This window comes from Phyllobates terribilis, unplaced genomic scaffold (assembly GCF_046119375.1).
Source record: "Phyllobates terribilis strain yellow unplaced genomic scaffold, ASM4611937v1 Scaffold_9__5_contigs__length_417890890, whole genome shotgun sequence".
Lineage (NCBI taxonomy): Eukaryota > Metazoa > Chordata > Amphibia > Anura > Dendrobatidae > Phyllobates > Phyllobates terribilis.
The window spans coordinates 383,432,597-383,447,804 of NW_027362769.1; the positions used below are offsets into that span (position 1 = coordinate 383,432,597).

At 42.8% G+C, this 15,208-nt stretch overlaps 1 protein-coding gene across 11 annotated transcripts in view; it reads right to left on the reverse strand.

The window, feature by feature from the left end:
* The window catches only part of LOC141162427 (uncharacterized), a 109,983-nt gene extending 95,518 nt beyond the window's left edge, over window positions 1-14,465 (reverse strand). Inside the window, exons 1-8 of one of the 11 annotated variants that reach the window (XM_073648542.1) lie at window positions 14,250-14,459; window positions 6,835-7,078; window positions 6,716-6,751; window positions 6,230-6,301; window positions 3,463-3,540; window positions 3,284-3,343; window positions 2,537-2,581; window positions 68-106 (exon numbers count right to left, since the gene is read on the reverse strand). In XM_073648542.1, the coding sequence (XP_073504643.1) occupies window positions 68-106; window positions 2,537-2,581; window positions 3,284-3,343; window positions 3,463-3,540; window positions 6,230-6,301; window positions 6,716-6,751; window positions 6,835-7,072 (568 nt within the window). In that variant the 5' untranslated portion in view covers window positions 7,073-7,078; window positions 14,250-14,459. Of the gene's footprint in view, window positions 1-67; window positions 107-2,536; window positions 2,582-3,283; window positions 3,344-3,462; window positions 3,541-6,229; window positions 6,302-6,715; window positions 6,752-6,834; window positions 7,079-13,987; window positions 14,212-14,249 lie in introns of those variants that run through there. The other 10 variants (XM_073648546.1, XM_073648538.1, XM_073648547.1 and 7 more) reach the window with 10 other exon arrangements.
* Window positions 14,466-15,208: the final 743 nt, after the last annotated feature.

Genomic DNA, 15,208 nt, shown 5'->3' on the forward strand with positions numbered 1-15,208 from the left:
TATTAATGTTAAAGTAGTGGTCAACTTCTCTAAAAATATAAAACTATAAAATGAAACGAAAACTCACTAGAACGGTAGGTACAACAGCAAAGATTATTCATAAAAGCTGTATGAAATGGAAAAGAAATAAATTATTCAGTGGTAGCAAAAATTATCTGTTTAATGGAAACTTCAAAATTAAATTATTAAAGGAGCCCTACACTCTTATACCAAAATTGGAATCAAGTTGTTGTACAACTATAAATATCCAACACTGGACCATAAGTGGACCGTGAGACCAGCTACAAATCACAATTACATCCAGTACTGCAAGGTACCAGTTCCCCTGATGAAGCTATAAGCGAAACACACGTCTGGGTACTGAGTTTCACCAACATGGTGTTTGGTGGGTGTTATACTTAAAGTTCTTGTTCTTTTTGGACCTGTGTTTATTCAGATGTTGTGAGAGACATTATAACGGTTTATGTATTTATAATGGTGACTTTCTAACCCCTTTGTGGGTGAAATATTTTTTATCCACCTATCAGATTGTTATATTTATTTTGTATATTATGATGGATTTTGTACTACGCTTTTCCTGGACCTTATATTATGACTGCATTGCCCCATCTAGGTTTTTACAGAATTTTATTTTGAGAGTTGTTTGTACCACACTTGTGCTGATAAAGGCTGATATTCTATAACTACTGAGCTACAGTTGATAATCATTAATAATAATTTGTGGTCTAAGGGTAATTTATACAGTATGTAGCTGTTGTGGAACTTTACAGGAACTATATATTTGGCTTGGAAGCTTCCCGTCATGTCCCCACCCTATGATAAAGCGTTTGCCTCTCTTATATTGTGTATCCTGCAACTTTAACAAGTGCTGACATTTAGTGGCCAAAGAGGGTACTGCAGACTAGTACAAATAAAAATCCTCCTGGGTTAGCAGGGGAAGTTACTAAATAAGGGTAGGATATGTGCATTTAAATACCTGAATATCATTTTTATTATATTGTTCCTTTAAGAAAAAAAATAAAACTTATTTCACTTTTTTCTTCTCTATTCACCCTGAAAGTAAAATTAAATAAACATCTGAGCTCCCACAATGCACTGCTTGCTTTGAATCAAGTATGATCTCCGAATAGCATGATATTTAAAATACTTCTCCATATATGACTTATAGTGGTCTTCGTGGGTGGAGACAGTGACAAGAGCAAACAGAGAGACCGCCCATGCAGAGACTGATCAGACAGAGACCGCCCATGCAGAGAATGAGCAGACAGAGACCGCGCATGCAGAGACTGACCAGACAGAGACCTCCCATGCAGAGACTGAGCAGACAGAGACCGCCCATGCAGAGACTGATCAGACAGAGACCGACCATGCAAAGAGTGATCGGACAGAGACCGATCATGCAGAGAGTGATCAGAGACCGCCTATGCAGAGAGTGATCAGAGACCGCCCATGCAGAGACTGATCAGACAGAGACCGCCCATGCAGAGAGTGATCAGAGACCGCCCGTACAGAGAGTGATCAGACAGAGACCACCCATGCAGAGAGTGATCAGACAGAGACCACCCATGCAGAGAGTGATCAGACAGAGACCACCCATGCAGAGACTGATAAGACAGAGACCACCCATGCAGAGACTGATCAGACAGAGACCGCCCATGCAGAAAATGAGCAGACAGAGACCGCGCATGCAGAGACTGACCAGACAGAGACCTCCCATGCAGAGACTGAGCAGACAGAGACCGCCCATGCAGAGACTGATCAGACAGAGACCGACCATGCAAAGAGTGATCGGACAGAGACCAATCATGCAGAGAGTGATCAGACAGAGACCGCCTATGCAGAGAGTGATCAGAGACCGCCCATGCAGAGACTGATCAGACAGAGACCGCCCATGCAGAGAGTGATCAGAGACCGCCCGTGCAGAGAGTGATCAGACAGAGACCACCCATGCAGAGAATGATCAGACAGAGACCACCCATGCAGAGAGTGATCAGACAGAGACCACCCATGCAGAGACTGATAAGACAGAGACCACCCATGCAGAGACTGATCAGACAGAGACCACCCATGCAGAGACTGATCAGAGAGACCGCCCATGCAGAGACTGATCAGACAGAGACCGCTCATGCAGAGACTGATCAGACAGAGACCGCCCATGCAGAAATTGATCAGACAGAGAGACCGCCCATGCAGAGACTGATCAGACAGAGACCGCCCATGCAGAGACTGATCAGACAGAGACCGCCCATGCAGAGACTGATCAGAGAGACCGCCCATGCAGAGATTGATCAGACAGAGAGACCGCCCATGCAGAGACTGATTAGGTAGAGGTCATCCATATCGAGCTCTTTTGTGTAGCTGTTGTGGGATGGGAGCAATTAGTAGAGCGGGGCCAGTTCAGCCAAATGTTAACCCCCTCTCTGACGACTGTATGGGCTTCCATTAGTCTCCTCCTTTTCACAATCACAGCAGCGTTACCTCTTATAAAGAAATAGCCAAAGGCCCTTACAGTATATGCAAATATTTATTTTCTCACCTTTTAGTATTTTTTCCTTATATCCTCCTTTTTTAGGGGGCTTATCTGCAAATAATAAAAAATGACAATTCATTCCAATAAATGATATTTATTCCTGTTTTATATTCTCCCTTCATTAGTTAACAATTTATCATAAATCACAGCCAAATTTACCTTTTACAAATATATAGAAGAAAAATTGCAAAAAATTTAAATGTTATTTTTTTTAAAGAGTACCTATACTTTTTCAACTAGATTTTTGTTCTACTCCTGTAAAATAAAAAGTGTTACAATTCTGAAAATAGCCTTGATTGAAAAGCTCCTGTTTTGTGCATGCAGCTCCTATGCTTATTTATGACTCTGTATAGTCTGATCCTGCAGTTCGGTGTTACTCCGCTCCCTCCTCCCCTCTTCTACAGGCAATAGAGGAGAGAGTAACACCTGACTACAGTATCAGGGTTTGTTTGTAGTCTGTTACCATGGGAGCACAGCAGTCTGCAAACAATACAAACTGTAGACACTAAATGGTAGGAGATTTTTAATAGAGACTATTCCCAAATTTACTTAATTTTTTTAATTCTATTGTCAGGTGAGTAGTAAAAAAAAGTTCTTTGTTTCAACAACATGACCAGTTGCATTTTTTATCTACAATACTTTGGGAAGGGACGAAGAACCGGGCTCTGAAGTCTTGGAATGTGAGATGTGATGGAATCGGCCATAAACCTTTTTGTTTTTTTTGCGCTGTGTCCCTTACGGTTCTTTTCTTACCTTTTACATTGCTCCTAAAGAATATGAAGTTGGAAGGTTCATCACATTGTTTAGGTTCTTCTACAAATTTGTAAAAAAAATAAAAAAAATTTAATTAATTCAGAGATTTTCCACACAATCACAATTGTGGAGTTTGGGGAGGTTGGAACAGAACGGTCCTTCGTGTTTTAGCTTCCCACCTTGTATCAAATAGTTATCATAAATCACAGCTCGGGGGTCTGGACTCGTCTCCTGTATGGGTATTTTATCTTGTATATCTGATAAACGGGAAAAACATGTTACAATTATGTATCCTATTAGTTTATGCAGGATCAGACTACACAGGGTTTGTTTGTAGTCTGTAACCATGGAAATGCATAGATCTAGATAAGTGCTTGAGAGCTGATTTTTTTTTTTTAAGCAATAAAAAGTTTGCAAATGTATATATATTTATTAGTGATTAGTTATGAACTGAACTGGGTTGGAATAGTGGTATAGCAACCACTAGGGGCAGGATCGGCAGGTAGCGTAGTCAGGAATAGCCAGAGGTTGGTACACGGGAGCAGCAGTATAGTTGGAAGGATAAGCAGGTAGCGTAGTCAGGAATAGCCAGAGGTCGGTACACTGGAACAGCAGTATAGTTGGAAGGATAAGCAGGTAGCGTAGTCAGGAATAGCCAGAGGTCGGTACACGGGAACAGCAGTATAGTTGGAAGGATAAGCAGGTATCGTAGTCAGGAATAGCCAGAGGTCGGTACACGGGAACAGCAGTATAGTTGGAAGGATAAGCAGGTAGCGTAGTCAGGAATAGCCAGAGGTTGGTACACGGGAGCAGCAGTATAGTTGGAAGGATAAGCAGGTAGCGTAGTCAGGAATAGCCAGAGGTTGGTACACGGGAGCAGCAGTATAGTTGGAAGGATAAGCAGGTAGCATAGTCAGGAATAGCCAGAGGTCGGTACACTGGAACAGCAGTATAGTTGGAAGGATAAGCAGGTAGCGTAGTCAGGAATAGCCAGAGGTCGGTACACGGGAACAGCAGTATAGTTGGAAGGATAAGCAGGTATCGTAGTCAGGAATAGCCAGAGGTCGGTACACAGGAACAGCAGTATAGTTGGAAGGATACGCAGGTAGTGTAGTCAGGAATAGCCTGAGGTCGGTACACGGGAACAGCAGTATAGCTGGAAGGATAAGCAGGTAGTGTAGTCAGGAATAGCCAGAGGTCGGTACACGGGAACAGCAGTATAGTTGGAAGGATAAGCAGGTAGCATAGTCAGGAATAGCCAGAGGTCGGTACACTGGAACAGCAGTATAGTTGGAAGGATAAGCAGGTAGCGTAGTCAGGAATAGCCAGAGGTCGGTACACGGGAACAGCAGTATAGTTGGAAGGATAAGCAGGTATCGTAGTCAGGAATAGCCAGAGGTCGGTACACGGGAACAGCAGTATAGTTGGAAGGATAAGCAGGTAGCGTAGTCAGGAATAGCCAGAGGTCGGTACACGGGAACAGCAGTATAGTTGGAAGGATAAGCAGGTAGTGTAGTCAGGAATAGCCAGAGGTCGGTACACGGGTACAGCAGTATAGTTGGAAGGATAAGCAGGTAGCGTAGTCAGGAATAGCCAGAGGTCGGTACACGGGAACAGCAGTATAGTTGGAAGGATAAGCAGGTAGCGTAGTCAGGAATAGCCAGAGGTCGGTACACGGGACCAGCAGTATAGTTGGAAGGATAAGCAGGTAGCGTAGTCAGGAATAGCCAGAGGTCGGTACACAGGAGCAGCAGTATAGTCTTGGCTGAAGCAGCAAGTGAAAGGAGAGCTTGACTAAAGACTGGGAGATCAATAATCTTGCAAGGAAGGAGGTGCCAGGTCAGGATTATATAGGGTGTTTAATCAGGAAATCACAGGATGAAGCCACTCAGGAACAACACAGGGGCGGTCTCTGCATGGGCGGTCTCTGTCTGACCAGTCTCTGCATGGGCGGTCTCTCTACGTTTGTGGTATAATTTGAAAAAAAAGTGAAAAAGTTCCCAGGGTGTGAATACTTTATCAATGCACTGTGTATGACTCTGGAAGGACATTTCAGAATGGCCTTGATATTTCAGCAGCTGCAGGAGCGACAAGATGCCATCAGAGACAGCAGGACTAAGATAGAGAAGGCAGAGATGGTTTATTTTTTATGAGTTTCCAATGGCGGTGTACATACATCCCGCAGACTGAGCATTGTGGGGACAGTTCAGGAAGCGGTGATGGCTCCTCCTTCTCACATCTCAGCGATCACATGATCAACGGGTGCTGGGAAGGTAGAGGGCTTGCCGGTACTAAGCAGACTCTGATCAGCTCTACGACTAAGAAAGTAAAAAAAGAACGGAAAGGAGAAGAGGAGGAAGTGATAAGAGGGGAAATAAAGAAGAAATAAGAGAAAAGAGAGGAGAAAAGTAATGAAAAAAGAGGAATGGAACGGAATAAAAGAGAAAGGGAAAAAAAATTGGAAAGTAAAAGAAAAGAAGAGAAATATGTGAAAAGAGAATGAAAAAAAAAGAAAGGAAAGGAAAAAAGTAAGAAAAGAGAAAATAAGAAAAACATTAAAAAGAAAAGAAAAAGGATAATTTAAGGGGGAGGAAGGTTGAACTTGATGGACCTAGGTCTTTATTTAACCTACGTTACTATGTATCAAAACAATGGAAAAGAATAGAAAGAAAAGGGCAGTTTCTAAAAACAATATAAACAGCATATAAAGATAATATATAAATATATATAATATAAAGTGTAATTTAATGTGGCACACTGTACTAATTAAAAAACATTGAGAAACAGACGTGTATTTTTTTTTTCACAACAAAATATCAACCATAAATATGAAAACGACATAAAAAGAAGAAAAATAATTTAGCAACCAAAAGCAAAAACACCTAAACTACATCAATGAAAAAAAAAATTGGCCAAGTCATGAACAGGAACGTTTTACAATCTCACCTTCTTTAATTCCCTGTATAAAATCCCGAGGCACATTATGACGATATGGACGTAATTCTATAATATCCACATCTGCAAAAAAAGAAAACAAGAGAAACTTCACATTGAGATCACTGCCGGTGACTGAGCCGCCTCCATATGTTGGGGCTGATTTGCTGTCTGACAACCCTGATCAGAGCTGCAGCCCAGAATGCCAAAAGTTCAAAAAGTTTGTAAAGTTTTTGGGATTTGCCTCCATTTGGTGAAAACTGACCTGTCATAATACATAATCATATTGTTAACTGCCTGAAATGCAATACTACATTTCACCTGTAGTGGTCGCTATAGTATAAATGTATAGTGGGGAGGAATTGATGCCTCTGCCTCATAAGACTGTAGGATAGTATATGGTGTGGTACTAGATTTTGTAATGGGGCATAAGATCTACACGTTACCTCTGTAGCGAGAACCCCTTTAAACACATTGTAAATAGGAAACTGCACTCACCTCCTCTATAGCGTATGCCGTACATATTCTTATAACCTGGATGTAAAGACAGAAAAATAATTGAGTCACTCTGTACATACATTATGTCACATTTTAGAATTAGAATCCTGAGTTATAACCTGTGTTATGTTCCAGAGCTGCATTCATAATTCTGCAGGCTTTATATCCATATTCTCCTTGCTGCATTGTTGGTGCTATGCAGATTTGTATGCTAGGAAGTGTCCTCTTTACTCCTGGTCCTGTACAGTCATCAGATGTGTAAAAATCTGTCCTGCTACGTCCCACGGATGTATATAATTCTGCTAAGCTCCTCGGTGACGGCTCCTGTAGTAAAGGCTTAGAACAACATTTTCCCATTTTTTTCTGTAGAAATAGAAATTTTCTGCTGATAAGTGAATGAGAAAGGGACAGTTCTGCTCATTGTTAGTCTTTTTTTATGGATAAATAGATGTACTGCAGGTACGGTACCCCAAAAGTGTGGCACGTGATGCTTCTTGGTGCCAGCTTTATACACATGTATATAATTCTAAATCTGTTTATTACTAAACCGTTTATGCACTGATGGTTCCTCTTTTCTACATAGTTAGGTTGAGAAAATCCCCTTGCAGATGCAAACTCACAGTAGAATGTGCCTGTAGTTTAGCATATAAAAAAAGGAAAAACCCACTAAAGTAATTCCCTGTAAGGTGGAAGACAGAAGAGCTGCAAGTGGTTGTGATGCCCACTGGAGTAATGCCCTGCAAAGTAGAAGAGAGTAGAGCTGCAAGTGGATGTGAGGTTCACTGGAGTAATGCCTTGCAGAGTAGAATAGAGGAGAGCTGCAAGTGGTTGTGGGGCCCACTGGAGTAATGCCCTGCAAAGTAGAAGAGAGTAGAGCTGCAAGTGGATGTGAGGTTCACTGGAGTAATGCCCTGCAAAGTAGAAGAGAGGAGAGCTTCATGTGGTTGCGAGGCCCACTGGAGTACTGCCCTGCAGAGCAGAGGAGAGTAGAGCTGCAAGTGGATATGAGGCCCACTGTTGTAATTCCCTGTATAGTGGAATGGGGTAAAACTGCAGGTGGTTGGGAGGCTCACTGGAGTAATGCCCTACAGGGAAGAAGAAAGTAGAACTGTAAGTGAATGTGAGGCCCACTGGAGTAATACTCTGCAGAGTAGAAGAAAGTAGACCAGCAAGTGGATGTCAGGCTACCTGGAGTAGTGTTATGTAAAGTGAAATAGACATGCACGGTTGGATGCGAAGCCAACTGGGGTAAAGCTCTGTAGAGTGGAAGTGAAGCCCCCTGGAGTAACGGAAGAAAGCAGAGATGGAGATCTATGTAAGACCCCCGGGTCAATACACTAAAGTCATCTTTCATGCATGATCATTGGCCAAAACACTGTTCTTCAGACTCAGCAGGGTGCAGTCTCTCAATGGAGACATCATTTTTGTAGCTGTTGTAGATGTCATTTTGTGTTACCTTTTATTAGGCTATCTCCGCCACCTCTTCTTTGATTGACAGCTCTGGCTTCGCATGAGTCAGCATTGTGTCCACTGACATCCTGCGCATCTACCGGATTCCGGAATATCGGCCCATGAGCAGAACAGTTCATCTGATCACTATTCTGTGTGTAAATATGCACAGCACTATGCACAGCACTATTCACTGCACTATGCACAGCACTATGCACTGCACTATGCACAGCACTATGCACTGCACTATGCACAGCACTATGCACTGCACTATGCACTGCACTATGCACTGCACTATGCACTGCACAATCAAACATAATGGTTGAAAATTATATCCTGTTTTTTTTTGTGTTGTTCCAATATACACAAAAGAAATAAACCTGTGTATAATAAAACATTTAATTGCCATAATTTTCTGGGAGTAATACTTCACTTTCTGGAACAATTTCAAGGGTGCCAACACTTTCGACCATGACTGTACGTCCTCCAGTCTCTACCCTCCCTCCCTTTGTTAGAGTTGCATGCAACATTTTCATGGCTCGTGCGAGTTTTTACTGTAAAAAGGTGCAAAAAAAATAAATAAAGGCAAAAATAAAAAAGCATATTTTATTTTGCACACTCAACACTATGTTTTAATGTTTTGGGTGACTTTTTCAGACTAAGCAGTGGTGTGTGCACGAGGAATAGAACTATTCCTGGCCGTTATATGAGTCATATTCTGCTTTTTTTAGCAGTTTTTCCTCCTACACTAGAAGCCTCAGCAGTTTCTCTTTTCCTTTTCTGCTTCTCCCTCTTTTACTCTAATGTTACGATGTTTCTTATCTTGTTGGTTACTATTTAACTACAGTTTTTGTTTTAATCGTGATTGTAGCATTTGGGATTTTTATTGATTTGATCTTTGACCCTTGTTGCTATTTTGGCTCCATTTTGCACGTTACGTATGACACGTTTATGATTTTAATCCATTCATCTTTGTCATTATGTCAGTGGCATTTTAATCATATTTTTGGATGCTCGTTTTATCAATTTTTAAACAAATACCCCAAACCAGACCCCCAAAACAAATGCAGAATACCCTTAACGAATTGGACCACCTAAACAAATATAGAACCCAAGCTACACCCCTCAACAAATACAGATCCCCCAAACCCATCACAAAAACAAATACAGACCCGCTAAACAAATACAGATCCCCCCAAACCCATCACAAAAACAAATACAGACCCCCCCAAACCCCATCACAAAAACAAATACAGACCCCCCCCAAACCCCATAACAAAAACAAATACAGACTCCCCCAAACCCCATCACAAAAATAAATACAGACCCCCCCAAACCCCATAACAAAAACAAATACAGACTCCCCCAAACCCCATCACAAAAATAAATACAGACCCCCCCCAAACCCCATAACAAAAACAAATACAGACTCCCCCAAACCCCATCACAAAAATAAATACAGACCCCCCCCAAACCCCATCACAAAAACAAATACAGACCCCCCCAAACCCCATAACAAAAACAAATACAGACTCCCCCAAACCCCATCACAAAAACAAATACAGACCCCCCCCAAACCCCATCACAAAAACAAATACAGACCCCCCCAAACCCCATAACAAAAACAAATACAGACTCCCCCAAACCCCATCACAAAAACAAATACAGACTCCCCCAAACCCCATCACAAAAACAAATACAGACCCCCCCAAACCCCATAACAAAAACAAATACAGACTCCCCCAAACCCCATCACAAAAACAAATACAGACCCACTAAACAAATACAGACCCCCCAAACCCATCACAAAAACAAATACAGACCCGCTAAACAAATACAGACTCCCCCAAACCCCATCACAAAAACAAATACAGACTCCCCCAAACCCCATCACAAAAACAAATACAGACCCCCCCAAACCCCATCACAAAAACAAATACAGACCCCCCAAACCCATCACAAAAACAAATACAGACCCGCTAAACAAATACAGACCCCCCCAAACCCCATCACAAAAACAAATACAGACGCCCCCAAACCCCATCACAAAAACAAATACAGACCCCCCCCCAAACCCCATAACAAAAACAAATACAGACCCCCCCAAACCCATCACAAAAACAAATACAGACCCCCCCAAACCCCATCACAAAAACAAATACAGACCCCCCCCCAAACCCCATAACAAAAACAAATACAGACTCCCCCAAACCCCATCACAAAAATAAATACAGACCCCCCCCAAACCCCATAACAAAAACAAATACAGACTCCCCCAAACCCCATCACAAAAATAAATACAGACCCCCCCCAAACCCCATCACAAAAACAAATACAGACCCCCCCAAACCCCATAACAAAAACAAATACAGACTCCCCCAAACCCCATCACAAAAACAAATACAGACCCCCCCCAAACCTCATCACAAAAACAAATACAGACCCCCCCAAACCCCATAACAAAAACAAATACAGACTCCCCCAAACCCCATCACAAAAACAAATACAGACTCCCCCAAGCCCCATCACAAAAACAAATACAGACCCCCCCAAACCCCATAACAAAAACAAATACAGACTCCCCCAAACCCCATCACAAAAACAAATACAGACCCACTAAACAAATACAGACCCCCCAAACCCATCACAAAAACAAATACAGACCCGCTAAACAAATACAGACTCCCCCAAACCCCATCACAAAAACAAATACAGACCCGCTAAACAAATACAGACCCGCTAAACAAATACAGACTCCCCCAAACCCCATCACAAAAACAAATACAGACTCCCCCAAACCCCATCACAAAAACAAATACAGACCCCCCCAAACCCCATCACAAAAACAAATACAGACCCCCCAAACCCATCACAAAAACAAATACAGACCCGCTAAACAAATACAGACCCCCCCAAACCCCATCACAAAAACAAATACAGACGCCCCCAAACCCCATCACAAAAACAAATACAGACGCCCCCAAACCCACCACAAAAACAAATACAGACCCGCTAAACAAATACAGACCCCCCCAAACCCATCACAAAAACAAATACAGACCCGCTAAACAAATACAGACCCCCCCAAACCCCATCACAAAAACAAATACAGACCCCCCCAAACCCATCACAAAAACAAATACAGACCCCCCCAAACCCCATCACAAAAACAAATACAGACCCCCCCAAACCCATCACAAAAACAAATACAGACCCGCTAAACAAATACAGACTCCCCCAAACCCCATCACAAAAACAAATACAGACCCCCCCAAACCCCATCACAAAAACAAATACAGACTCGCTAAACAAATACAGACCCCAGGCTATGCCCCCTTAACAAATGTAGCCCTTAAACCACATCTCTAAAACAAGCAGGAGAAGAGGGAGGCTACCCCCGAAATGTTACACAGGAGACCCCTGAGATATACAGTACAGACCAAAAGTTTGGACACACCTTCTCATTTAAAGATTTTTCTGTATTTTCATGACTATGAAAATTGTACATTCACACTGAAGGCATCAAAACTATGAATTAACACATGTGGAATTATATACTTAACAAAAAAGTGTGAAACAACTGAAAATATGTCTTATATTCTAGGTTCTTCATAGTAGCCACCTTTTGCTTTGATGGCTGCTTTGCACACTCTTGGCATTCTCTTGATGAGCTTCAAGAGGTAGTCACCGGAAATGGTCTTCCAACAATCTTGAAGGAGTTCCCAGAGATGCTTAGCACTTGTTGGCCCTTTTGCCTTCACTCTGCGGTCCAGCTCACCCCAAACCATCTCGATTGGGTTCAGGTCATCTGGTGTAGCACCCCATCACTCTCGTTCTTGGTCAAATAGTCCTTACACAGCCTGGAGGTGTCCCCAACAGTGTCACCAGCAAAGCACCCCCACACCATCACACCTCCTCCTCCATGCTTCACGGTGGGAACCAGGCATGTAGAGTCTATCCGTTCACTTTTTCTGCGTCACACAAAGACACGGTGGTTGGAACCAAAGATCTCAAATTTGGACTCATCATACCAAAGCACAGATTTCCACTCGTCTAATGTCCATTCCTTGTGTTCTTTAGCCCAAACAAGTCTCTTCTGCTTGTTGCCTGTCCTTAGCAGTGGTTTCCTAGCAGCTATTTTACCATGAAGGCCTGCTGTACAAAGTCTCCTCTTAACAGTTTTTGTAGAGATGTGTCTGCTGCTAGAACTCTGTGTGGCATTGACCTGGTCTCTAATCTGAGCTGCTGTTAACCTGCGATTTCTGAGACTGGTGACTCGGATAAACTTATCCTCAGAAGCAGAGGTGACTCTTGGTCTTCCTTTCCTGGGGCGGTCCTCATGTGAGCCAGTTTCTTTGTAGCGCTTGATGGTTTTTGCAACTGCACTTGGGGACACTTTCAAAGTTTGCCCAGTTTTTCGGACTAACTGACCTTCATTTCTTAAAGTAATGATGGCCACTCGTTTTTCTTTACTTAGCTGCTTTTTTCTTGCCATAATACAAATTCTAACAGTCTATTCAGTAGGACTATCAGCTGTGTATCCACCTGACTTCTGCACAACACAACTGATGGTCCCAACCCCATTTATAAGGCAAGAAATCCCACTTATTAAACCTGACAGGGCACACCTGTGAAGTGAAAACCATTTCCGGCGACTACCTCTTGAAGCTCATCAAGAGAATGCCAAGAGTGTGCAAAGCAAAAGGTGGCTACTTTGAAGAACCTAGAATATAAGACATATTTTCAGTTGTTTCACACTTTTTTGTTAAGTATATAATTCCACATGTGTTAATTCATAGTTTTGATGCCTTCAGTGTGAATGTACAATTTTCATAGTCATGAAAATACAGAAAAATCTTTAAATGAGAAGGTGTGTCCAAACTTTTGGTCTGTACTGTATACACCCATACTAACCCCCATAGATACATACCCCTGACATATATACACCCAGACTAGCTCACATAAACAGATACAGACCCCTGCGATATATACACCCAGACTAGCCCCCATAAACAGATACAGACCCCTGAGATATAAACACCCAGACTAGCCCCCATAAACAGATACAGACCCCTGAGATACATACACCCAGACTAGCCCCCATAAACAGATACAGACCCCTGAGATATAAACACCCAGACTAGCCCCCATAAACAGATACAGACCCCTGAGATACATACACCCAGACTAGCCCCCATAAACAGATACAGACCCCTGAGATATAAACACCCAGACTAGCCCCCATAAACAGATACAGACCCCTGCGATATATACATCCAGACTAGCCCCCATAAACAGACACAGAACCCCGCGATATATGCACCCAGACTAGCCCCCATAAACAGATACAGACCCCTGAGATATATACACCCAGACTAGCCCCCATAAACAGATACAGACCCCTGAGATATAAACACCCAGACTAGCCCCCATAAACAGATACAGACCTCTGAGATATATACATCCAGACTAGCCCCCATAAACAGATACAGACCCCTGCGATATATACATCCAGACTAGCCCCCATAAACAGACACAGAACCCCGCGATATATGCACCCAGACTAGCCCCCATAAACAGATACAGACCCCTGAGATATATACACCCAGACTAGCCCCCATAAACAGATACAGACCCCTGAGATGTATACACCCAGACTAGCCCCCATAAATAGATACAGACCCCTGAGATATATACACCTAGACTAACCCCCATAAACAGATACAGACCCCTGAGATATATACACCCAGACTAGCCCCCATAAACAGATACAGACCCCTGAGATATATACACCCAGACTAGCCCTCATAAACTGATACTGACCCCTGGCCAAACATATCTGTTTTATTCCTGCAGATTGACGATCCTCGTTATTTTTGACGCCTCTGCAGAGAATGTCCTGCCGTCTGGCTGGGAGCGAAGAGGACGGTAACAATAAGGAGAGGAAGTAAGAAGTCAGGCCGCAGAGCTGCTGCTCATCCTGGAGTCGTCCCTTGCGTCTTCCGCCTTGTATATATAGTGATTACTCACTTGTAGACTCTTTCGTAATGTCAGCTACAGTCTATGAATATCAGGACCGACTCACCTCTGCTGCACCGCTGCTCCGAAGTGACGGCTTCTTAAAATAATTCTTCCAAAAACATATCGAACTATTATCTCCTTAGCTGTGGATCCCCCCAGGCAGCAATGACCAGGAAGTTACCTGCCGCGTGTAAGATGGCGCTTACTGCCAAAACTTTCCCGCCAAGTGTCAGTAGAGAGTGTGTACATGAGGACTCTCTATCTTTGTTCTGCAATTAAAGCGCATGGATTCTGCCACTTTTTTAACTCCTTCCTGCACCATGCTGTAATAATATACGGCAGAATAGAAGATACTCAGATTCTGTCCATTTAACGCCTTAGATGCTGCAGACGATACAAACCCTTGACATGTAACACTGGAAAATCATGGCTGCGGCTTGTGCATGTACCCCCCTGTACCGAGTGTAGATTAGAGGATCCGCAAGTGAACAGGAAAACAAAAAGTTTAATAAAGTTTATTTAGGATATCCGTCACATAAAATTGATACTTTAATTATACATCATAAAAAGCAAGCAAAAACCTCTTCAAAGCGGTGTTTGTTACAATGTATCCGTGTATCCAATCCCCCACCACAGCACCTGATACATTGTATCAAGATGCTGTAACATCATGTAGCAGCCAGAAGTGCGACTAAGCCTACTTAAAGTTTAACTAACTTTGAGCTTTTCCTTTTTTTTTTCATTTTGTAAGACCATAAGTGTCCTACAAGTCATGGGGATCTGATCACTCAAAAAAACTGTAGAAGAGAGCGCAGCTCAGGAGTAGGGATGAGCAAACCTGAACGGTAAAGTCTGAACACTGACTTCTAAACAGAAGGCTGTATTACTGTTTGGATTCGGCACCCGAATAAAGCTGGTTGAAAGTCTGCAGCGCAGCCAATCAACAAGCGTTCAGGCTCTGGGCACTTCCCACAGCCTTAGTGCCATCACCGCTGCTGTCACTGTCCCCAGCTGTCTGCTTTG